Genomic DNA, 25,691 nt, shown 5'->3' with positions numbered 1-25,691 from the left:
CTCCTTGACTGTTGATGCTTCAACATCTTTATCTGCTCCCTATTTTATTTAAGAGTTCATCATTCATGAAAGCTGCTGATGTCTGACAGGCAGTCAGTGTAGGTCTCCACCCAGCAGACCAGACGTTTAAAAACATACTTCAAAGTTTAGACTGTAATCCACAATTTGTTGAAAGCGCTGGGAAAATGCAACTCAACTTTTTACAACAACTAGGTTTTACAACAACTAGTGGTCGTAAAAAGATGAATTGCATTTTCCCAGCGCCTTCAGCAAATTGTGGATTTCAGTCTTAACTTTGAAGTATGTTTTCTGTAGTTCTTAAAAGAGCAGCGAGATCTGGACATGCTGTGGTAGACTCTGTGTGATCAGATACACTAACGATCCTGTAAATCACCTTCCGGGATCACATATCCCTAAATAAATACACCATCAGAGAGCCATTGACATTTGACTGATCTTCAATGAGTTTAAGTACTCACTTTATTTCATTACATTTATTCATATTGTGTTAATTTTGAGCTCTTGGCTTCATTCATATCACGAATAAACTTTTCCAGCTTTATCCAGGCTGGGCTCACGTGTTCCTCCAGCCACTCGACCACGGTAAGAGGGTAGTAGATCCTCTCTAGCCCTGAGCGAAGCTCTATTAGAACTTGCTCCCACTTGGCATGTAGACTAGAAGAAGGGTGATTGTAATTATCACTCAAACTAGACCTGTCACAACAATAATCCCTTTCGGAAAGATATTGAACTGAGGTGACCGAAAGTTTCTGATATATTACTATCTAAATAGCTGTAAATATGTCATACAATGTATCAAACAAGATAAGCATTATAAATCAAGCATAGCTAACAAATAATAGCAAAACATACCCTCGAACATCGCCTTCAAACTGATGGATCATTACAGGATGAACAATCTTCTGCCTTCTGTGGTATTCACTGAACCATCCTTTAATATACCTAGTACAATATAATGCACACTTGAGAGGATGTTCTGTCCTACCAGTAACTTCCATAACATTGGTGTCTTTACATTTTATAAAACATTCAATAGAGAATGGTTGCAACCTATCCACTGTCACAAATGCCAGCATTCCTCGCACCAGTTTAAGAAATGGGGCCACTAATGATTACGTTTGGTCCGAATATTTTTGTTCCACTCTGAAGGGATGTCTGGTCTGCTATGAGGAGACCCACACTGACTGCCTATCAGACATTAAGAGCTGTAACAGTTTTGAACTGAACACGAACATGAAAACTGGCCGTGTGCTTGGCTCTCACCAGTGCGCCCTTGCCTCTGTCCTTCTTGCCTACCAGGCGACTCACCCCAGCTTCATGATCTTTGTGCTGAGCTGCACATTCCCAATGTCCTTGCCTCGACAACAACTACAACAACTTTAATTTATCTAGCCCCCCCACTCATGCAGGGTAGCGTCCGAGAGCACTTGACAGTGGCGGAGCATGACGCTGAGCTGGGGGACGGGGGGGTGACTGTAGGCACGTCGAAGAGAACGGTCTTCAGCATGACCTGATGATGGGGAAGGAAGGGGCAAGACGGAGGAACAGAGTGTTCCTGAGTTTCGGGGAGCAGTGGCTGAAAGAGTTTTACATTTTATAGAGAATAAAAGAAGTTAGTTCAATGTTGAAGGTCTTACATGTTTTCTTCAAGAAGTTCATCAATCGACTTCTTTAAGTCAGCCGTCACTTGAGCTACCAGGCTCATCACTTTGTAGCCGGGAAACTTCCCTGCACCATCACCACTGTAAAGCAAATTGAGTTACACTTAGCCAGCTCTTCAGGGTACAATTCATTTCAATAGATCAATTTTCCTGGACAAGATATCATCATTTATTGCTACTGTCCAACCTAGGTTACCATTTGAAAGATATTGCTTGGAGGCCTACTCAATGTTAGATTGCACCAGAAACTGACTCGGATTCTACTCTTTTCTATTGCAGTCTCTGCTAAAGCTCCCATAGTAATGTTATTTTATTGCAAAATACTGCACATCATTACAGTAAAATCCATTGTTGTCTTCTCCCCAGCAACACGCAAGTACCTCTCCCTTCTAGTCTCTCTCCCTCCCATTTTTCTCTATTTCCGCTTTGAAATCATTCCGCAGTTCCAAATTTACTTCCATATCACAGTCCAAGCAGATCAGCCCAATGTGGAGAGTCAGCGTGCAGATATGCAACATTCTGGAGTCCTGTAGCTCAGTGGTTAGAGCACTCGCCTAACAGGCGAGCGACCTGGGTTCAATTCTCGGCAGGGCAAACCATGGGCAAACTTCCTTACTCCACACGCCTGATAACAATCCCTCAAGAAAAAAGAGCAATAATAAATTGGTCACTTCAATCCACGACTGTTTGTGGGACACTGCTGTGCGCAATTGGCTGCCGTGTTTCGCCTACAAATATACAATCAATTCACTTTACAGTATATTCTGTGAAGCGCTTTGAGACGTCTAGAAGGCCTAAATGGAAGTGGATGTTCAATAAAGTGAAATTTGACAAACTACAACTTGGTATCTGAACTTATTACAGTACAGATTACATAAATCAGTCGAACAATGAACTCTGCCTGCCTAATCTTGAATCTTGAACAGAATACAGTAATTTTTGCATCTAACGTATAATGCCAAATCATGTCAAAACATCTAAAAACACTTTGTGTAGTAACTGTGTATTTGTAAACAAATGCAGCAGCCAATGTTTACACAGCAGTGTCCCACGAAGCCATGAGGTGAAAAACCCTTGCTTTATCTAAGGGATTATTTGCCAGGACACTGGGAGAAACCCCCTTCTCTTTTTGAATAGTGCCATGTGACCTTTAATATGCATCTGAAAAGGTAGATGGGACCTTGATTTATCATCTCATACGAAGGATTGCACAACAATGCAACGCATCCTCAGCACTGCACAGGAATGCCAACTTAAGACTTTGAGCTGAAATTTTGGAGGCAAGAATACTACCAACTGAGCCAGGCTAATGCCTGTTAGGATAAACATATATTTTTCAAAGATTTGTATTTTTATGTGAAGAATACACTTTTAACAATTGCATTCATCTGTAGGTAGCATTCACATTGAGTCACTTACCTTGTAAAGTTATTACCCGAATCTGAGAATTCAAGAGCCCTTTTCACGAAAGTCTCCTCATTTACGCAGATGTTTCCTAAATAGAACAGACAACAATCTTTCAAAGCAATGCATGAAACTAGTTACAGGCCACCCCGGTTATAACATGGTGGTTTGGGTCCATAAACACGTATCCGGCATTATAACAATATGCGCCAAAATGGCCACGCAACTGATGTCACTTCCATTGTTCACTGTGCACAGGAACTGTCACTCATGTGACTTGCTTTGCAAAACTATAAAAATCTGTCTTGCTCCAGATCAAAGTACCTGCATTTCGAGAACCCCATGACACAACCCGATAAAAACTGTATCCCGTCCCCTCTGTCTCAGCATGCTTGGTGTAAACCTTTCCTGTGCTGTCTAATTTAATTAAAGTAGAAAATAGAATACAAATTGCACAGCATTTAAACTGCTTCTGAGCAAAAAGATCTTTTGCTACTGATGCGTTGAATTCCCACTCGTAACCATCAATGTGGATGTATTTAGTATGGTTGAAGCAGTTTTCATGACACACTGACAACACTGAAGGAGACTATTTGACCCGTCAAACCCTTGCTGATGTGCTTAGGCTCACAACCCTGCTCTTCCCCAACTCTTTTATATATTTTTCCTATTCAAAGATTTGCTGTATCTCCAAGGCAGCTCCTGACAAGATTGATAATTACACCTAAGAACAGAGTAGAAGTGCTGCTGCACAGCCTTGGGTATATAAAACACATGAAGCAGCAGTCTTACCTTCTTTCAGGGCCTGCAGACAGACAGCCAGGGAAGGAATCGCCACGGGGAGTAGTTCACACAAGACAGAGAAATGATCATACCTTAAAATAAAAGAAAAAAATCATACAGTTGTTCTTCAGAGAATTTACTTGTCTTAGTCTGTGTTGAAACTTTCTCCTGGCTGATATTTACTGAAACCTACACTACAATGTTCTGTTGGATATTTGTTTTCGAAACTAAAAATAAGGCATTTACTACAGAGCATCAAAGATTATCTGTTTGAGTTCAGGTGAAGAAAAGAGAAGAGAATTCTCCCAGTGTGCTGGCCAACAATCCTCTAAATAAATTGGTCAGTCACTTCACGGGTGTGCCCAGCGTATTTCGACGTCCTCCTGACGTGAAAGGCACTATACAAATGTAAATTTGTGTCGTATTGTGTGCAAATAGGCTACCACATTTTCCTACAACTAAAATTACAACTTCCTGTGAAGAGCTTGGAGACATTGATTATTTTAATAATCAATTAGGATTATTGTAAATAAATAGAACCTAATTTGCACAAGTGCCCCTGTGCTATTGCTGCAGTTCTGTACTCTGCTGATCAGTTTGCACTGAAGCCTAAAAATACATTATTTCGGCCCAGAAGCTTTAATTCTGTTCAACGTTGCTTTAAAGTTGTTTGGTAAGGAATAAATAATATCGAATGTAAGACTTAATAACCAGATGGTTATAACTGAGAGAATATTTCCGAATTGAGAGACATTGTGAGGAGTGATTCAAACACAACCCTTCAAGCGCTTTGGGATGCCACATTGCATGAAGGGTACTATACAAATGGAAATTGTTGCTTTTGTTGTTGTACCTCCCAACATACCTCTGCCAGCCAGTGAGTGTGATCCCTTGTAGCTGAATGGAGTGCTTTGGCAGGCCATCAGCCACCTTTAGCCACTGTAAATGATTTTCCAAGTGATAGCTGATATTTGGTACACACTGGGCTACTCCTGTAGCTCCCTTAAAAGCACTGGCAAACCAAATCTTCGAAAGTCCACTATTGTGATACTTTTCTATTAAAAGCTCTGGGGGATAAAATCAGATGATCGTCACCTCAGTGCAACGGTCACAAACACAGACAATAAATACTGCATCTCGATTCTTTACCTTGAATGCTAACGCAAAGTGGCTTGCGCTCTTAGTGTGAAGATGCTACAGTCAGTCAGTGGGTGAAAATGAGACAACTGGAGTGGAGAGAATGGTGCATGAGTACTACGCCAGTTTTGAGTTCCTCATTTGGCCCATGCTCGTGACATCTATCTGTAAGAGCTATCAGTTTAGTCCCACTTCCCCAATCTTTCCTCAGACCCTTTTATATCTTCCATTTTCTAATATTTCTCTGAATCCTTTTCAAAAGGACTAGCAAACCAAATCTTTGCGAGTCCACTTTTCACTTGGCTATTAAGGATTCTGCTTCAACCTTCATTTGTTTTTGGTTGGTCATTCCAATAAATCTTTATTTATGAAGATATCCTTCCTGAGTCTGTCCTGAAATTGCTCTTTGCAACTCTAAACGTATGCCCTCTTGTTCTACTGTCTTGGTGAATCCGAAAGTTGGAGCATAAAAGACAACCTACTTATTCTCCCTGCAGTAAACTAGCTGAACTCTACAAAGATTACGTTTTCCTACTTTTTAGGAATACTATATCAGTCAGCAATTCAGGCGCTATGTTTCACAAGAACTAAGTCACTTTCCCCTACAATAGTTGTTGCAGTTATCAACCAATCTGCTGAAACAATAGATAGCATACAACAGAAGGCAACACTTTTGCACTCTGGCTGAGCATTTCTGTGCTTGAAAAAAAAGCAAAACAGGAAAACACTTTACCGATTTTCTGTTTGTTTGACAAGAAAGTGAAGCAAAACTAAAATACATACGGATATTGGGCACATCAAGAACAGAGTTATAATTCCAGATCATTGGTTCAACAAGTTTACCCAACATTGATTCTGTGGGTAGGAAGGAAGAGAAACATGTTTTTAAAATCAGATATTTTAATCAAGACAAAACGTAACATGAGTTTACCAAATAGTTTTGAGCTCCATGCACTGTTCCTGAAGGTTAATCTGAAAAGGCATATGTATAATGCCTGAACCCAATGGATGCTAGTTTTTTCAATGGACTTGGTGGAGGAGCCAGCGATTGTCAAGTATATTTAACACGTTTGTGCCCAAAACAAAACTGTAGTCTCACAGAGAATTCACAGGATTTGCGAATTCTGCTTTCCCTCAAACACCCCATAGCACTATGAAGAGCCCAAGCAGCCAGAGGAAAAGTATCAGTTTAAATAAATTCACTGAAAAAAGTGTATTAAAAACACAGCTGTCTATCAAAGAGGCAGACAGAAGAGCTAAGCAGGGCTGTGCATTCCAGCTACACAAGGTGTCGCACAATGCTATTTATATCAAAGCAACAAATAGTCCCTTTCCATCATAATGTTATCTACAAAGGTGTAACTGATGGAAATATTAATACCTTTAAGTTTGTCCTCATCTATGTTGCGGAGGTAGTCATCCCATATGATGGGCTTAACGCCTGGGTTGTTTGCAAGGACCTGAGTTGCGACAGCTTTGACATGAGACATATACATGCTTTCCATGCTGAATTGCTGCTGGAGGATCAGGTCCTTTGATTCCCCACCTTCTCCAAGATAGTAGACCTGCAAACAGAAAGGTGCAAATCAACAGTTAATCTTCACTAAAATAGTAAAACATCTTCAACATGAAACATGATATTGTTTATTGAATGATCTCTAAGTGCTTAGAAAGTATTCAGAAAATATGAATCAAACTTTTATACCCAAAAGTGTATACAGTACCTCATCTGATCCAATGTGGAACCACCTGATGCCCACATGTGCTGCCATGACTTGGTCAATCATAGACTTTATCAGGTACAGAGACTCCTGTTTGTGAGGATTAATGGTGTTGGGGAAAGTCTCCACCTCACGCAGGTGAGAAAACTTCTCATGTTTAAGCACGAACTGTCGGCAGAAAGATTTAGGTTTTTCAGGGAAACATAGATGCAGTAACCAATCTCTCTCACTTCCAAACACGCTATTGAATTTATTAATTTACATTGGTAGAACACGGTGAGAATGCCACAAACCATGAACAATGTTACATCTGCATGTTGTATACTGTAGTTGTACACCATTTGGTGAATATCAGTTTAAAATGAAGCAAGGTACAATCCCTATTTGTCAGGATTACAACAGAGGGCAGTCAAACAGGTTTAACAAGGTTACTCACAAATTTTACCATGGGCGGCTTCTGGGAGAAAGACTGAGAAATTGTACTGCAGTATTAACAGGCAAGAGGTTTTCTACAGCCTACCAACACGCTCCAGCAGTCCAGCTTCAACAAGTGATGGCAATAACCGCATCTGAACTACTGAACACAGGTCAGTAATATGTCACTGTAATAATAATAATAATGATAATCTTTGAATTTGATATAGCGCCTTATCATGTGTTCGAGATGTCTTAAAGCGCTTCGCAGAATATAATGTAAAGTGAACTGACTGCACGTTTTGTGGGTGAAACTGTAAGAAGCAACACTGAGCTAAACTTTCTTTCTTCCATGCTTCTTTAGTGTCATTGTCTTTTTCAGGAACATTACGTTAGCAGCTCAAACTATGCAAACTTTTCCATCCAGAAACTATTTTTAGTTGGCAGTGGTGCGCTTGGAAGAGAAATGCTGGTTTGACAGACTTTAGCGAAGAAAGAAAGTCACAGAGCAACACGTAACAATCTCATGGAACTGCATGAAGACCATAACCCTCTCATTTCGAGGGAACTGTGCCACCAACTGAGCCAACTTTTTGCGCAGCATGCATTAACCAATATTCTATCAGTTACACTGTAGGTATATGAGCAAGGTACACAACATTTAAGAAAATCATTTACAGTTTGAGGAAACATCAAATATTTCATTATATTTCCTCTGCCTTTTGTAAGATTAATACAGATTCAGGGAACCTACCTCCAGATGACCAAAGGTTTGTACCAATGGAATGATTTCCAAATTATTTACTCTGGCCAGATTTATAATCTCCTTGATGTCTGGAACACTGCAATATAGAACAAGTAGAATTATTAGCCAGTTGTGACAAAGAGTTACTCTTAATGGCAGACATTTATATCACCGTAAAAGGAGAAACATTTTTAAAAATCGATTTATTCTACACATCTGCTTAATGTCATAATAAAGTGAGCTTTCAGAATCAGATCAGGAAAGTGAGGACAGAAGCAACTTAAAACCCAAGGGAGTAGCAACATAGAAGCATTCAGCTGAATGGTGTTCAGCGCTGAAATGTCTGTTCTTGAAGAAATTGACCAAGTAATCAAATAGCCAAGTAACTTTTGGAAGAATACATCAACAATTTACAAAGGTTTCTACCTGTATGCGATCGGGCTCCTTAATACTTCGATCTGCCCCTCATATGGAAACATATCTTCGTACTCAAGGAGGACTCCATCAGCACCGAGGTAAGCAAAAACTGGGAAGATCTAAGAAATAAATATTTCTCAGTAGTTGAACTGTTTCAATCTGAAGTCGTTGAAGATGGTAAAACCACATCCGGAGTACTGAGTGCAATTTGTGTCCCTAGTTCAACAAAAGATACTATACTGCCTTATTCTTGGTGGCATCATCCGCAGACATGGGGTCAACTTCTATACGTATGCGGATGACACCCAACTTTACCTCTCTGCCTCCACCCTTGACTCCAGGACCACTGCTGCGCTGACAGAATGTCTGTCAACGTCAAGTCCTGGATGAGAGCTAACTTTCTTCAGTCGAACATCAACAAGACCGAGGCTCTCCTGATTGGTTCCTGTCAGCACCTTCTCACCTCAGGCGCTGACAGCATCACCGCCCATGGATGCACACTCCACCTTGCTAAGCCAGTCCGGAATCTTGGGGTCTTGTTTGACCCTCAACTATCCATTCTATCCCACATCTGTGCCATGACCCACTCGGCTTTCCCCCACCTCTGCAACATCACCCCACTGTCTCACACCGCAGGCCCCCAAAACCCTCATACACGCCTTCATTACATCGAGGCTCAACTATGCAAACTCACTGCTTGTCGGCCTCCACAACTCCTCCCTCCACAGGCTGCAGATCATCCAGAACTCTGCAGCCCGTGTCCTCTCATGCACTCGGCTCCAAGACCCCCATCCTCGCCCAACTTTACTGGCTTCCCATTACACAGAGGATACAATTTAAAATCCTGGTCCTCATCTTCAAAGCCCTCCACAGTCTTGCTCCCCCATACCTCTCCAACCTCCTAACCCCTTGCCACCCTGTTCGTTCCCTCCGCTCAGCGGGCTCTGGTCTGCTTCACATCCCCCGTTTTGCTCGCCCCACTATCGGCGGGCATATCCACCGCCACTCTGCACCCACCCTCTGGAACTCCATCCCGCAGTCCCTCCGTCTCACCCCCTTCCTCGCCACCTTCAAGACCTACCTCAAGACCCTACTCTTCGACCGTGCTTTCAATCTTCCTGCTTCCCCCTCTGCCCTCCCCCTTTTCTGACACCGACCTACAGCTCAGGTCTGTAACTCTGTCTGACCAGAGCCTTGGGACATCCTCCCGACGTGAAAGGTGCTGTACAAATGTAATTTTGTTGTTGTTGTTGTACTCGAGGGAGTGCAGCAAAGGCAACTAGGGGACAGAGTTATGATGAAAGATTGACCACATTGGAATTTTATTAGGTGATAACAACTGTAATGGCCCTATACAGTGCTGATATTCTCCATTAGACTTGCAAAGTGGCCTCTTAGAAGTGGTATGTGGTATCTGTGAATAGATGGTTTTCTGTAGTTGTATTCCAATGCAAGAAAATTGGAAGAGTAAAAGAACAAAAAGATATATGTATATATATATACATATGTATATATATATATCAAATGATAGGTCACGATCAACTCATGTAAAAGACATTGGGCTTTCTATAGGTAATATGCCACTAAGAGGTGAAGGTGGAAGCTTATGATGGAGAGTATGGAAATGATAAGAGATCTTCTATACTAATAAAATGACAATGTCTGTCTGTGCTTCAAGAAGGATCTCAATAACCGATTGACATAGAGACTGTTGCAGAATGAAGAAAAGGTTACTATCGGACAATCCTGCCGAGCAGCCAGAAGAACCCAGACGAAACCGGTCAGATCGGTTTTGGGCAAAGGAACAAAACAACTCAGAATATGGAATTGGGCAGGGTCTTGCAGGGTCAACAAATGAGTCACGTGATCAAAGGTCGCATGGGAATATAAAACTTTTGTGAGTCCTTGGTTCAACGGATCGACTCCAAAGACCAACTGATCAGCAGACTTGCAGATTCGAAGAACCATCGGATAACCCCTGCGTCTGGGACGAGGAAATAGCCACATCAAAGAAGGAACATCATAAACCCCTACGTCTGGGACGAGGAGAATATTGGGAAACCCCTACGTCTGGGACAAGGAAAGAGAGAGACATCCAGATTTGAGGAAGCTTGGCCAGCTCCCAATCTCGGGTAATATCGCTTGCTTTTATTGTAGAGGTAACCAGGTGACCAAAGGCAAAGTGATTTGTGATTTAAATAAGCATTCTTAAAGAAACTACGTTGATTGATTAGAAGGGATCGGTCGACAAGTAATGATTTATAACTCATTGGAAAGGTCTAGGAGTGACATGGGCATATTTCATTTTCGGGTATCTCCTCTCGTTCCTGAGTTATTTTCAGTTTTGCGTTTTCTGCTGCTGTTACACCTGGTGGCCGGCGAGTCAAAGTGACACTGTGGCATCGTGCGTCACAGAGCACCCACGTAGCCAAGCAGCGGGAATAAAATAAAGAACACAAACAAAGCTAAGGTGTGGCAACAACAAAATTACATTTTTAAAGCGCCGAGTCCTCCCACTGAGTCCTCACAAAAGGAATCCTTCCAGGTGAGTATAGATAAAGATGAAATGTTTATTTATTTTGTGTCAATCTGCATTCCATATTGGATCCTTTGGTTGCAAGCGAAGCTGCAACAAGTACAGCTAGTACTATATAAGCACAGTACTTCTTTGATTACTGGTTCTAGCGTTTGTAGCAATCAAACCAAAACTTCAACGCACCACAACTTCACCATCTTAGATATTATAACATTCACTGATTACCTCTCTATTAAACTAGTTCATAAAAATTTGCAGAAACCATATTACCACCCAAACTATTTGCTACTTTTATGAACACTTTTTTTTGTGAATAGTTGATTGAGGCTGATAATTTACCTCTGCCAGATAGGAGATCTTGGGTGGGGCTCCCTTTAAATCCAGGTGTACAAATTTCAGGCCCATTTGTGGAGGTTCATATTTCACTGGGTTGGTCTCCTTGCACTTATCTCCTCGGTCATTAGCCATTCCTCCAACACACGAAAGGGAGGCAGTATCCACCTGCTGCCAACATAGGAAAATGAGTAGCTTATGTGTCCCATTGGAGCCTGACATGAAGTCGAAAGCAACTCTTTGATTCAATTGCCCTGATTTTTCTCCATGTTCCTTAAGTACAATAGATTTATTTATTTATTTATTTAATCTTTCTTTCTCTGTCTGTCTGTCTGTCTGTCTGTCTCTCTCCATGGCTAGCTTCCTGCCCCAAACTCTCACGACCTTTTGTATAAAGATATTTTTTCCTACACTCCCTTCACCACCTTAGATTACATTTCTTGTCCTGCATTTTGCAATTAGAGCTAAGAGTTTGGTCGAGAAGAGCTTATTCATAAATAAATATCCTTTATTTATTTTGAACAGAAAATCGGATCATCCCTTATCCTCCTGAACTTCGACACATATAAGCCTAGTTTATTCAACTTCTGATCACGGTTAAATCCTACCTTCCTAGGTATCACTCAGATGAATTGTCACTAGTTTTCCTCCAAGTTCAGTACATCCTTCCTCTGATGGAGCCTCCAAAACTGAACACAATACTCCAAATGAGGACTGACCAACACTTTATCTAACAGCAGTCCTTCTTCTTATATTCGATATTTCTTCTGAGAACGATCAGCATTCCATGCCCTCCCTTCCGTGCTCACTGCTCACAAAGATTGTAGAGCTCAAACTCCTCCGTGACCTTCACGAGGGAATCTGGTTTCTTTCAATTTCTCAAAGGTGCAGTTTCTTTCTGTCTACCAGAGTCCAACTAACATCTACCATCTCTTACCTCTGATGGCTCCTCTGAATTTTCCTTCATCTATAGACCTGCCATGCACCACTCTCTCCTCTGATCTCAAGTGCTGCCTTCAGTATCCTTTTTTGTGACAAACATTTGCTTTTCTTCTCACATCTCTTCACTCGCTATAAAAACGTCGAAAGGACTTCTGTATGAGGGTAGTATTCTGGTCAGAAGACAAGAACAAATGATGCTTTCCTCACCTTTCATTTCGATTTTCTCTCTTATCACAACCACCCCTATCCCTCCAGCAATTGCAACAGGCTTTCAAACACCAACTTGGATTCCCTATAACCCCAGTCCTCCCAACTTCTGCATCTCTGACTTTCTCTTAGTCCTGATTATAAGAGAGTAAATTTCCCGATTTCCAGGAATAGTCCCTGGATGAGGTATTATGTCCCTGGCCAAATTAGCCCTGTCTTGAGTTCAGCAACAAACTGAGCAAGAACAATAACATTCATCAGAGAAAGTGGGGAGACTCGAGAGATTGTGATTATTCTCCTCAGAGCAGAGAAGGTTGAGGGGAGATTTAATAGAGGTGTTCAAAATTCTGAGGAGTTTTGATAGAGTAGATGGGGAGAAACTGTTTCCTCTGGCACGTGTAACGGTAACCAGAGGACACAGATTTAAGATAATTGGCAAACGAACCAGAAGGCAGACGAGGAAACTTTTTTTTACCCAGAGAGTTGTTACAGTCTGTAATGCACTGCCTGAAAGGCTGGTGGAAGCAGATTTGATAATAGATTTCACAAGGGAATTAGATAAGTACTTAAAAAATTGCAGGACTATGGGTAAGAGAGGGGCTAATTGGTAGCTCTTTTGAAAGTGCCAGCACAGGCACGATGAGGCAAATGGCCTCCTTCTGTGCTGTAAAATTCTATGATTCTACGAAATATAACCATTAATCCAGCAATTTTCTCCAGTACTGTACTGCCTGCATCAAGATTTGTGGCGAGTTCGATTTTTAAAAATATATACGTGTCCCCGGGTTTGGTTTACAAAATATGGTCACCTTACAGTAGATGAAAAGAAATTAATAGGAGTAAGTGTCACACTCAGCAAGTGCCAGAGTCAGAGCCTTAACCCAACTTTCTCCCAGATGTATTGTAGATCCAAAGACCCTGCTGTTGTGCTTATTTCTGTAGCTCTTGATCTGACGCTTCGAGACACCTTTGGGACCAGCGCTGAGGGACATCCTCCCGGCACGAAAGGCGCGATACAGATGCAATGTGTTGTTGTTGACGTGGGGTTGTTTTTCCGACTTTACACCGAGTGGACGCGCTTTCAACCACTACGCCCCGAAACTCTGGCACTCTCTCGCTCTATCCCTCCGCCGGGCCCCTTCCGTTCCCCAACTTCAGGTCGCGCCTGAAGACCTTCCTCTTCGGCCCGGGCCTACGGTCACTTCTCTCTCCTCCTCCCTCCTCTTCCCCCTCACCACCACCCGCCTCGGCGTCGTGCTCCGCCACTGTCAAGGGCAAGTTGTTGTTGGGACTGGAGCCCTGTCTCTCGCTCCCCTCATTCAACGGGTCCCATTTTGTGGGGAGGGAAACTCCGGTGTCCCAGCGTCTCCCTCCCTCCTGCGCCGGACATTCCCAGCAAATCACAATAAATAATATAAAACACAAGAAGCAGCAGCAGAGCCTGGGAAGGGCCCCGAGGCCTGGGGCTGGAGTTAGGGCCTGGGGTCGGGGCTGGAGTTGGGGCCTGGGGTTGGTATCGGGGCTGGAGTTGGGGCCTGAGGCTGGAGTTGGGGCCTGGGGTCGGGGCTGGAGTTGGGGCCTGGGGTCGGGGTTGTATTTGGGGCCTGGGTGGTATCGGAGCTGGAGTTGGGGCCTGAGGCTGGAGTTGGGGCTGGGGTCGGGGCTGGAGTTGGGGCCTGGGGTCGGGGTTGTATTTGGGGCCTGGGGTCGGGGCTGGAGTTGGGGCCTGGGGTCGGGGTTGTATTTGGGGCCTGGGGTTGGTATCGGAGCTGGAGTTGGGGCCTGAGGCTGGAGTTGGGGCCTGGGGTCGGGGCTGGAGTTGGGGTGGGTGAAGTGGGGCCTGGGTCGGGGCTGGAGTTGGGGCCTGGGGTGGGGCTGGAGTTGGGGCCTGAGGCTAAAGTTGGGGCCTGGGGTCGGGGTGGAGTTGGGGCCTGAGGCTGAAGTTGGGGCCTGGGTCGGGGCTGGAGTTGGGGCCTGAGGCTGGAGTTGGGGCTGAGGCTAAAGTTGGGCCTGGGGTCGGGGCTGGAGTTGGGGCCTGAGGTTGAAGTTGGGGCCTGGGGTCGGGGGTCAGGGCTGCAGTTGGGGCCTGGGGTCGGGGTTGTATTTGGGGCCTGGGTCGGGCTGGAGTTGGGGCCTGGGTCGGGGTTGTATTTGGGGCCTGGGGTTGGTATCGGAGCTGGAGTTGGGGCCTGAGGCTGGAGTTGGGGCCTGGGGTCGGGGCTGGAGTTGGGGCCTGAGGCTGAAGTTGGGGCCTGGGGTCGGGGCTGGAGTTGGGGCCTGAGGCTGAAGTTGGGGCTGGGGTCGGGGCTGGAGTTGGGGCCTGGGGGCTGGAGTTGGGGCCTGGGTCTAAAGTTGGGGCCTGGGGTCGGGGCTGGAGTTGGGGCCTGAGGCTGGAGTTGGGCCTGGGTCGGGGTCTGGGTTGGAGTTGGGGTCGGGCCTGGGGCTCGGGTTGGGGTCGGGGCTGCAGTCGGGGCCTGGGGCTCGGGTTGGGGTCGGGGGGCGTTGCTCCGCCGGGGGAGCCCCTCCCGCCAGCCCCGGACACAGCAGATGGCGGCGCTGAGGAGAGCGGCGGCGGCGGAGCGCGCGGGCCCCGGGCTCGGCTACAGCAGGTGAGGCCTGAACCGCTCCTGTGCTGCGAACAGCGGCTACTCACCGCCCGGGTCCCGCCGCGCTGCCCCACCGCGGGGACTGGGGCCGAGCAGACAGTCAGCACCGCGGCCCCGGGGGGTGGGTCACGGCGTCTGTGGGGAAGCGGAGCCGCACCGGGTACTGCCCCCCCCCCCCCCCCCACTGCCACCGAGTGTGGGGTCAACCCCCCCCTGACCGACCCCCCCCCCCCCACTGCCACCGAGTGTGGGGTCAACACCCCCTGACCGACCCCCCCCCCCCCCCCCCAGGGTCACCACACAGCCCCCCCCCCTCCCCCGGGTCACCACACAGCCCCCCGCAGGGTCACCACACAGCCCCCCCCAGGGTCACCACACAGACCCCCCCCAGGGTCACCACACAGCCCCCCCCCCTCCCCCGGGTCACCACACAGCCCCCCGCAGGGTCACCACACAGCCCCCCCCAGGGTCACCACACAGACCCCCCCCCCCCCCGGGTCACCACACAGCCACCCCCCAGGGTCACCACACAGCCCCCCCCAGGGTCACCACACAGCCCCCCCCCAGGGTCACCACACAGCCCCCCCACCCCCCCAGGGTCACCACACAGCCACCCCCAGGGTCACCACACAGCCCCCCCCCAGGGTCACCACACAGCCCCCCCACCCCCCCCAGGGTCACCACACAGCCACCCCCAGGGTCACCACACAGCCCCCCCAGGGTCACCACACAGCCCCCCCCAGGGTCACCACACAGCCCCCCCAGGGTCACCACAGCCACACACACAGCCCCCCCACCCCCCCCAGGGTCACCACACAGCCCCCCCCAGGGTCACCACACAGCCCCCCCCAGGGTCACCACACAGCCCCCCCCAGGGTCACCACACAGCCCCCCCCCCCCCCCAGGGTCACCACACAGCCCCCCCCCCCGGGTCACCACACAGCCACCCCACCCCCCAGGGTCACCACACAGCCCCCCCCAGGGTCACCACACAGCCCCCCCCCAGGGTCACCACACAGCCCCCCCCCAGGGTCACCACACAGCCCCCCCCCAGGGTCACCACACAGCCCCCCGCAGGGTCACCACACAGCCACCCCCCCCAGGGTCACCACACAGCCCCCCCCCCCCAGGGTCACCACACAGCCCCCCCCCCCCAGGGTCACCACACAGCCCCCCCCCCCCACCCAGGGTCACCACACAGCCCCCCCCAGGGTCACCACACAGCCACCCCCCAGGGTCACCACACAGCCCCCCCCCAGGGTCACCACACAGCCCCCCCCCAGGGTCACCACACAGCCCCCCCCAGGGTCACCACATAGCCCCCCCCCCCCCCGGGTCACCACACAGCCCCCCCCCCCCCAGGGTCACCATACAGCCCCCACACCCCCCCAGGGTCACCACACAGCCCCCCAGGGTGACCACAGCCCCCCCCCCCCCCCCCCCGGGTCACCACACAGCCCCCCCCCCCCAGGGTCACCATACAGCCCCCACACCCCCCCAGGGTCACACCACAGCCCCCCTCCCCCCTCCCAGGGTCACATCACATTCCTCAGGGTCACATGTCGCTGACTTTGGGGTCTCAACAACAACAACAAGATTCCATTTACGGAGCGCCTTTCACGTCGGGAGGACGTCCCGAGGCGCCGGACAGTTGGGTCGAGACCCGAGCAGTGGGGAACTGGTCAGGGGGAGGGGAGGGAAGGGAGGGAGCGAGGAGGGGGGAAATGGTCAGGGTGAGGGGAGGGAAGGGAGGGAGCGAGGAGGGGGGGATGGTCAGGGTGAGGGGAGGGAAGGGAGGGAGCGAGGAGGGGGGGATGGTCAGGGTGAGGGGAGGGAAGGGAGGGAGCGAGGAGGGGGGAAATGGTCAGGGTGAGGGGAGGGAAGGGAGGGAGCGAGGAGGGGGAGATGGTCAGGGTGAGGGGAGGGAAGGGAAGGAGGAGGGGGAAGAGAGTCGAGAGCGGAGCTGAAGGTACGGTCAAAGAGAAAGGTCTTGAGACCGGCCTTGAAGGAGGAAATTACTACTCTGTGGTTACACTATTACTGCTCTGTGGTTACACTATTACTGCTCTGCAGTTACACCATACTGCTCTGTGGTTACACTGTTACTACTCTGCGGTTACACTATTACTGCTCTGTGGTTACACTGTTACTACTCTGCGGATACACTATTACTGCTCTGCGGTTACACCATTACTGCTCTGCGGTTACACTATTAATATTAATATAATATTACTCATTGAAGAAATGAATCAGTTAAAACCCACTGGAGAAATCAATTAAAATATCTAATGCTGTCATGTAATGTTTTGTTAGAAGGTCAGAATAAAAATAAAACAAAGATGTGTAAAGCAGAACAATAATAAATTGGTCATTTTCAATCCACGACTGTTTGTGGGACACTGTTGTGCGCAATTGGCTGCCGCGTTCGCCCACAAATATACAGTCAATTCACTTTACAGCACATTCTGTGAAGCGCTTTGAGACGTCGAGAAGACGTGAAAAGCGCTGTATCAAATGCAAGGATTATTATCAGTATTATAATATTATTATTATTATTACTGCTCTGCGGTTACACTATTGCAGATAGTTGGAAGAGCGCAGAGATAGCGTGGTGTTGGCGTCAGCCTGACTCAGTTGGTAGCGTTCGTGCCTCTTGAGTCAAAAGGTTCTGGGTTCAAGCTCGACACCAACAATTCCACGTTTAAAGACGCTATCCAAAAGGAGAAGGGAATTTCACACGGTGTCCTTGGCCAACAATTCCCCCCCAAATAAAATTGGCAATTCACTTCATCGCTGTTTGTGGGTCATTGCTGTACGCAAATTGCCTGCCTTTTTCTGCTTCAAATACACAGTTACTGCACTTCACAGTAAATTCCTGTGAAGTGTTTTGACACGCCGCGCTAACTTGATAAGGTTGGCACCTCCAACAACGTAACAGCCCCCAGCACTGCACTGGAATGTCAGCATAGGCAGTATGGGTTCCAAATCCCAAGGTGGGTCGCTCACCCACGATCTTCTGATTCAGGGGCAAACTAAATAATAATAATAATCATTGCATTTGACATAGCCCCTTATCACGTCCTCGAGACATCTCAAAGCACTTCACAGAATATCCTGAATTGACTGTATATTTTGTAGGCAAAATGCAGCAACCAATTGTGCAGAGCAGTAACCCACAAACAGTCGTGGATTGAGTGACCAATTTATTTATTTTTTTTGGAAGGAATTATTAGCTCCGAAAAAGCGATTTGCAAATCGACTAACGACCAGATTCCTACTTACTACTAGGTAAACAGAGGCGTGTGGAGTAAAGAAACTTGCCCAATGATTCGCCCTGCAGGGGATCGAACCCGCTTGCGAGGCGAGTGCTCTAACCACTGAGCTACAGGACTGTATATAATAATCCTTGCATTTGAGAAAACTTCTTATCATACCTTTGAGATGCCTCAACGCACTTCACAGAATATACTGTAAAGTGAATTGACTATATTTTGTGGGGCGAAAGGCAAGAGTGCTATGTGCAAGTTGCCTGCCATGTTTGCCAACAAAACAGTGTCGTACCTTTTTACAACAAATGCTGCTTTGAGATGTCCCCCTGACATGAAAGGCACGTTTGCAAATGCAGATTTAATATGATCATTTAATAAAAATTATGATTAAAAACACCAGCGCTAATTTAATGATTCAGTGTTACAATTGCAAATAGGCTTAAAAACGTGCTGTAACGTTTGATCATTCTACGATTTTTATGATACCAATGCGCTGAAACGTAGACGCTGGGAGCACAATTGAACAGTGACAGCATGTCCGCTGTTCATGGCTGATAGTGAGCTAGGATTTGGATGGATTAATGATAAACAATTTTTATCCTACTCTTTTAGTGTGCAGAAAAACAGATTGAAGCGAGAACCACGGTGGACATGGCTTCGGATTATGCTGCTGGTGCTGGGCAGTATCTGTGGAGCCTGGCTCTTTGACTATTTGTACAATAACAATGACCTCATGGAAGTATTTGCACGTCAGACTGAGATTTTGGACGGAAAGGTGGTTGAGGTGCAGTGCTCTGAGGATTACGATAGTTACCAAAGGTTTGCAGGTACAGTGAGTTCCATAATAATAATAATTCTTGCATTTGACATAGCGCCTTATGACGTGGTGCTGCAGAAAAGTGTACATCCCAAAAGGAGAGGAAAAACATCATGCAGCATATAAATCTACAAATAATAATAATCCTTGCATTTGAGACGTCTCAAAGCGCTTCACAGAATATACTACAGAATATACAGAATATATGACCTACACTCACAGACTAAACGGAGTTTTGTTCAAAACTGACAATTTCTAACAATAATCCCTCCAAAAAAACCAAAACAATAATAAATTGGTCATTTTCAATCCATGACTGTTTGTGGGACATTGCTGTGCGCAATTGGCTGCCGCGTTTGCCCACAAATATACAGTCAATTCACTTTACAGTATATTCTGTGAAGCGCTTTGGGACGTCTAGAAGACGTGAAAAGCGCAATATCAAATGCAAGGATTATTATTATTATTAATTTGTACAGTAAGTCACAGGCGTGAGAGGAAGCGTTTGAAGAAATGCATCTGAGATTAGTTTAATCTGCATTAGGGTCCATGAAATACATGTATTTCGCTCCCCTCCGGCCTGCTCCACATCCCCAGTCCACCCACCAACGGTTATCTACCCCCAGCTTTGGGACTCCATCCCAGATTCTCTTCACCTCGCTCCCTCGCTTATCTTCTTCAAGGCATGTCTTAAGACCCTCCTCTTCGACCGCGCCTTTCGCCACCTTCTCTGCCCTCCATCCTCCCTGATCCCCCCCTCCTACTCGGGTCCAAATCTCTAACTAACCAGCACCTTGGGATGTCTTGCCTATGCGAAAGGCGCTGTACAAATGCAATTTTATTTAGCGTGGAGTCCTGTAGCTCAGTGGTTAGAGCACTCGCTTTGCAAGCGAGAGACCTGAGTTTAATTCCAGGCAGAGGGCGAAACCTTGGGCAAGTTTCCTTACTCCACGCACAGCCCTAATAATAATCCCTCCAAAACCAAAAATAAATTGGTCATTTTCAATCTACGACTGTGTGGGACATTGCTGTGCGCAATTGGCTGCCGCGTTCGCCCACAAATATATACAGTCAATTCACTTTACAGTGTGTTCTGTGAAGCGCTTTGTGACGTCCTCCCGACGTGAAAAGCGCTATATCAAATGCAAGGATTATTATTATTATTATTGTATTGTACTTCAGTACGTGTCCATGAGGTGGCATAACTGTGCTGTGTTTCTTTGTTTGAATTTGGGTCAGAGATTGGTGGAGAGAATGTTTATTTGAATTTAAAGCAAAAAAATGTGCCTCATTAGAAGATTATTTCCAAAGTTTATGAAGATGGGTCATATCTGCGACCAGTGACTGCTCTGTCTCACATCTCGGAACCTATTCTTGTACAGTCACAGAATATTACATGCATTGGTCTGAGCCCATATAAATATTGTATATATTATATATATGAAACGAGGCTGGCTAAATTGTTTTTTTTACACATGGAACAAAAGAGATTGAGAGGGGATATGACAGAGGTGTTTATTAGGGTAGTTAAGATGATAAGACAATCCTGATTTAGTCTTAGGATTGTTAGCAGAACAATTAGGGAAAGTGTCAGAGGAAACTTCTTCACTCAGGGGGTTGTTTAGGGACGTCCTCCCGACGTGAAAGGTGCTCCATAAGTGTAATTTTGCTGTTGTTGTTTGGAAGTAGAATTCATTGCCACAATTGGCTGCTGAGGCTGGATCAGGAGAATCATTCGAAGGAAACTGGATAAGCAACTGAGGAGTAATAAAACAACTTTAACGATATGTGGAGAAAGCTGGAAAGTAGGATTAATACAAAAAGTGTTTTAGAAAAACAAGAGGAGTGGTACAGACATAATATGCCTATTGGACCCATTCAGTGCAGAAAATGTCAAATTTTTGACGTTTGAAATGTAACACTCAGTACATGTAATAAAGCTGTGAACTTGTAGCAGCATTTTATATACAAACTGCGTAAGTCTATCTCATACTGTTTGTGATTCTATCATTGATTGGAACAATGGTCCGTCTCTCTTTGCTGTATTGTTACAGGCTGCACTCCAGTGAAGTGCGGGCGGGCAGTGACGGACAGTGTGGTGAACAGAGAAGAGGCAGAGAAGATGCTGAGGTATGTTTCAAGAATCGGTGAGATTTTTATGATGGTTAATTGTGGAAAAGATCTTCAATCACGCAGCTGCTTCATGGGCAGGGATGGCAGGTAATCATGATCCTTGCATTTGATACAGCGCCTTATCACGTCTTTGAAGCGTCTCACAGCGCTTCACAGAATATACCGTAAAACGAATTGACTGTATATTTCGTGGAAGAAACGCGGCAACCAATTGCACACAGCGGCGTCCCACAAACAGTCGTGGTTTGAGCAAATTGTGGTCTCTCCACACCCTGACAGTGATGCAATTTCTGCATGCACCACTCTGTGTCAGAGGTGCAGAGTCTAGGGCAGGTGAGCACTTCAGGGACGATGATCATAGTGACGACTGTTCTGACTAGGCTAAGACTCTGTGTGCGCAGGGCCAGCTTCGGCTTTGAAATGTCAAACAGGAGCACAGCTCACATGGGGTTGTAATGGAAGCCATTTCTTTGGTTCATCATGTCAGTACTAACAGCGCTGCCTTGACCTGCCACTTGCTGCTGCAAAATAAGAATTTATCCCTAAAGTGCTTGTAACAGTTGCCTTTTATTCACAGTATAGCGAGGAGAGGCCTGTCGCTGGGAGGCTCAGATGGTGGTGTAAGTAAATGTTTTAGTATATGGCGAGTGTATGATGGACATCGGGTGAGCATCCGGTAATTACCTGGGTGGTATCAGCTCTTTACTACAGAAGAGTTTAGATTATAAGGTAAGAGAGACTTGTCTGTTCAGGTACTGCAATATATGGAATAGTATAAACACAAGGATATCTCCCTCCTGTGTCTCCTCCCCTCCCCAGCACCCTCACCCCCCCCACCACCCACCCCCCCACCGACATCGGTATTAATTAGGCCAGCGTCCAGCAAACATCTGGCAAGTACCTGGCGTTCATCTGGTGAGTGCCTGGCCAATGTGGGAATGGTTGTGAAATAATTGTGCTATTTTTCTATCTGCCTTCCAGGCCTCGATTCTTGACTTGCATTCTGGAGCCCTGTCCATGGGAAAGCAGTTTGTTAATATCTATCGGTAAGATCTATACTTATAAATTGAATTCTTTTTCGGAAAGGTCAAGAGTAAGCTGTGTTCAGACAAGATGAAGTTTTGACTGATGGTGGCGAAAGGGCCTGCTATTGACTCTTCCTCAATTTAGTAGTAGTGATGGTGGGGGTGGGTGGGGAAGGGGATTCTGTCTCTTCATAGAAATCTATAACACAGCAGTTCACCCCGTTGTATTAGTGTCTGTGTTGGCACAGACAAGATGAACTGAAGAGACTACCTTTTGCAGAAAGTTTCCATGTTTCTGAGTGTTCTGTCCAATTTGCCGCTCGATCATATCGTTGGATCAGAGCCAACTTTTATTCACAAAGGCATCACAACCCCCTGGGATTACAGTGAGTTGGATAATATTCTGCAGCATGTGGTCCTTGCATCTAAAACTTGGTGATTTTTAAAAACAAAAATCATTATAAGATATTGCATACAGTCTGAAGGAGCCCGAGAGCACAGTAACAATATGAATATTTGCGAATTATGGGTTCCGTTATTTCTGAGATTGGGAAGGCAAAACCTGGACTACTTGTCTGAATTGAAACTGAGCATCTTGCATTCAATTATATTCAGACATTGTACTTTCAGGTACTTTGGAGAGAAAGTGAAAGAGCTGTTTACTGCAGAAGACTTTAGATTATACAGGTAAGAGAGACTCATTAGTTCAGGTGCTGCAATATATGGCATAGTATAAACACAAACATATCTATCTCCTGTCTGCCTTCACACCCGCCCCGCCAACTCAGCTCGGTCTTTCTGACCTTATCCGTACATGAAAGGCATTACTGCAAATTGTTGTCTTTAGTTTGCTTGTTAATAGATTGGCGGAACTCGTTTCTGGGGGTAATAATTAGTTTAAGAAATTGTCACTTCAATCCACAACTGTTTGTAGGACACCGCTGTGCACAATTGGCTGCCTCATTTTGCCCATAAAATATACAGTGGATTCACTTGACAGTATATTCTGTGAAGCGCTTTGAGACGTCTCGAAGATGTGATAGGGCGCTATATCAAATGCAAGGATTATTATTATTATTATTAATGATTTTGAATGAATTCTAACCTGACTCTTTATTTTGAGCAGTGAGCTGAGATGGCGAATTCAGCAAAGAGTAGCAGAGACGTTTGGGATTGACCCGAATGTCCTGCACCTGACAAAACCCACCTTCTTCTCAAGGATGAACAGCACTGAGGCCAAGACAATGCATGACGAGTACTGGCACCCACACATTGATAAGGTATCAGAGAACTGAGTCATTGCTACTCATTCATGTACGGAACTACAGAAATATACGACTTAACTGGAAGCAGTTGTATTAGTGTTAGTGTTTTGCTTCTCTGATGGAGCCATCTATTCAAATCCCTATGTCATGTTCTTTCCCCATGCCTAGTATTCTGAACAATAATAATAATCCTTGCTTTTGTCCTCGAGATGTCTCAAAGTGCTTCACAGAACACACTGCAAAGTGTAGTGACTGTATATTTTTGTTGCTTGACACTTGCTCAAATTATGCTGCCTCAGAAGAATTTCAAACTGGTTTTCAATGGAAAAACTTACTGAGACACAGTGCTCCTGATTACATTCCCCAGTGTATGTCAGGCAAGGGTTTGGATTACATTTTAAACTCCAAATCCTGCACATTAAGCTTGGTGATTTTATTTATAGAGAAACAAATTTTGATATTATTATTATTGAGTTAGTGGGCCTTTATGACAAATTTATGAACGTTTTCATTTCCGGCACTCGAATCAGTTATCTGTGCCAGAGCTACAATTATGAGCCTCTGTTCTGACTTTATAGATAATGTATTGGACAGCACCATTTTATTTGATTGAAATTGCCATGTACGGCACTTGAGAGGACAACACAGAATTTTACTTTCCCAACTGATTTTCATTACACTAACTTCTCTGTGGAGCCCTGGGGTTCTCTAATTAGCCGCACAAGTTTGGGTTGAAGTGAACGCAGAGGATCTGCAGTTTAATGGGCTGTTTAGGTACGGAGCTGTTTCATGCTGACGTATCTTGATCAGATGACAGATAGCCACAGCAGGTCGCATTTCATCGGGCACCTTGTCAGTTTAAGAAGATAATCAAACACCAGCATCCTGTGCTGATGGTGCCTGGAACATCCCCTATTAACCCAAACTTCACAGCAAAACTTCTCAAACATTTCACCAGCTCATACGGAGATGCCAGCAGTGAGGGTTGTAAATCTCAGAATTTTAGTCTTTTGCCTTCTTTTATTCTTTGATTTTTATTTAAAAATACGCTCTAACCATATGTGTCAGTCAGTGTGTCCACATATGTAGTTTGTCTTTTGAAGACCCGTATATTCTGTGACAGGTTTATTTTCTATTTTTTTTTCCTCCTCTGATCCAAACAAGGATCCTGTGCTGTCTGTTGCCCTCTCTTCCCTCCCACCCCCACTCCATCCAGCCTGGAATTCATTTCACTTTTACTTTTCACTTTGAAAACCACAGACAAATAAATCAAACATCTGCCTGGATTTCAGTCACTCCAATTCACAATGTGCATCCAATGTGCAAAAGAATACGCAGGCAAGCTAGCATGACCTGACCTGACCTGCTGCTCTGATGTTCTTCCCAGGTAACATATGGATCATTTGATTACACCTCACTGCTGTACCTCTCGGACTACAAGGCTGACTTTGGTGGGGGACGGTTTGTGTTTGTTGATGAACATGTCAACAGCACAGTAGAGCCTAGAAAAGGTGTGTTTTCTCTCTCTCTCTCTGTCTGTCTGTCTTCCTATTTTTCAAGACTTACCTCCTTGACTGCGTTTTCAGTCATCCTTCCACCCTCTTCAGCTCCTGCCCCCACCCTCCCCACAAACACACACGCACACACACACACACAAATACAATTGTGTTGTATTTACTCTATCCCTTAGTACATAGGAAATATATTCGAACCGGTGGAGGATGAAGATGCAATGGGAGGGATGGATGATTCATGCAATCATCACCCCCACCCCCCACTCCCTCCACCCTGTGAATCAAACAATTTGTGAATGGTTGTAGCCTCTGTAGTAAGAATGACACAATCGGAGTTTGTCTGATTGTCGACGTACACTTTGTAATCTTATTGTTCTTCATTGTTCCACGTTTCCTGCCTCAGGCCGGATTTCCTTCTTCACGTCTGGTTCAGAGAACCTGCACTATGTGGAAAAGGTGGAGAGGGGCACCCGCTACGCCATCACCGTCTCCTTTACCTGTGACCCTGCACATGCTGTCGACGACCCCACCTTACCGTGAGCGTACCGGAAACCTACCAGCTCCCATCCCAACAACATCTACAACCCACCACCGACCAAAGTCACATTAACATCAGCAACAGGACTGAGAGCGGAGGAAACAACACGTCTCCCTGCGGCACACAGACTTCAGAGACCAATGTGTCCCTGTCTGTCCGCTCCGGGGAATGTCACAATAAAGGCATTAACCAGTACCACAGGA

General features: G+C 45.9%; 2 protein-coding genes and 1 non-coding gene across 10 annotated transcripts; 2 read left to right on the top strand and 1 right to left on the bottom strand.

Annotated features, from left to right (window-relative positions):
• Positions 1 to 440: 440 nt before the first annotated feature.
• Positions 441 to 15,097, bottom strand: hexd (hexosaminidase D). 8 transcript variants are annotated; one of them, XM_042342363.1, is made up of 14 exons: positions 14,975 to 15,081; positions 12,110 to 12,284; positions 11,179 to 11,343; positions 8,313 to 8,422; positions 7,896 to 7,983; positions 6,731 to 6,895; positions 6,388 to 6,571; positions 5,790 to 5,861; positions 4,735 to 4,936; positions 3,879 to 3,961; positions 3,102 to 3,177; positions 1,659 to 1,763; positions 874 to 963; positions 441 to 675 (listed from the first exon to the last, which is right to left on the bottom strand). In XM_042342363.1, the coding sequence occupies exons 2-14, from the start codon at positions 12,137 to 12,139 to the stop codon at positions 495 to 497; spliced, it is 1,551 nt and encodes a 516-aa protein (XP_042198297.1). In that variant the 5' UTR covers positions 12,140 to 12,284; positions 14,975 to 15,081; the 3' UTR covers positions 441 to 494. The 8 variants fall into 8 exon arrangements, with proteins under 8 accessions (XP_042198297.1, XP_042198299.1, XP_007886659.1 ...); XM_042342365.1 differs by having other exon boundaries at positions 12,110 to 12,266; XM_007888468.2 differs by lacking the exon at positions 14,975 to 15,081 and adding an exon at positions 13,131 to 13,518.
• trnav-aac lies at positions 2,206 to 2,277 on the top strand. Its single transcript has one exon. It is a non-coding gene; the product is annotated as a tRNA-Val (tRNA).
• On the top strand, positions 14,804 to 25,691 carry uts2r2 (urotensin-2 receptor 2). The gene is made up of 9 exons (XM_042342369.1): positions 14,804 to 14,930; positions 18,809 to 19,023; positions 21,068 to 21,143; positions 21,724 to 21,766; positions 22,128 to 22,192; positions 22,802 to 22,858; positions 23,298 to 23,451; positions 24,824 to 24,947; positions 25,354 to 25,691. The coding sequence occupies exons 1-9, from the start codon at positions 14,869 to 14,871 to the stop codon at positions 25,488 to 25,490; spliced, it is 933 nt and encodes a 310-aa protein (XP_042198303.1). The 5' UTR covers positions 14,804 to 14,868; the 3' UTR covers positions 25,491 to 25,691.

Source organism: Callorhinchus milii, unplaced genomic scaffold, assembly GCF_018977255.1.
Source record: "Callorhinchus milii isolate IMCB2004 unplaced genomic scaffold, IMCB_Cmil_1.0 Scaffold20, whole genome shotgun sequence".
Classification (NCBI taxonomy): Eukaryota; Metazoa; Chordata; class Chondrichthyes; order Chimaeriformes; family Callorhinchidae; genus Callorhinchus; species Callorhinchus milii.
Note: the sequence above shows the minus strand (reverse complement) of the source record. Positions and strands in the feature narration are given on the sequence as shown.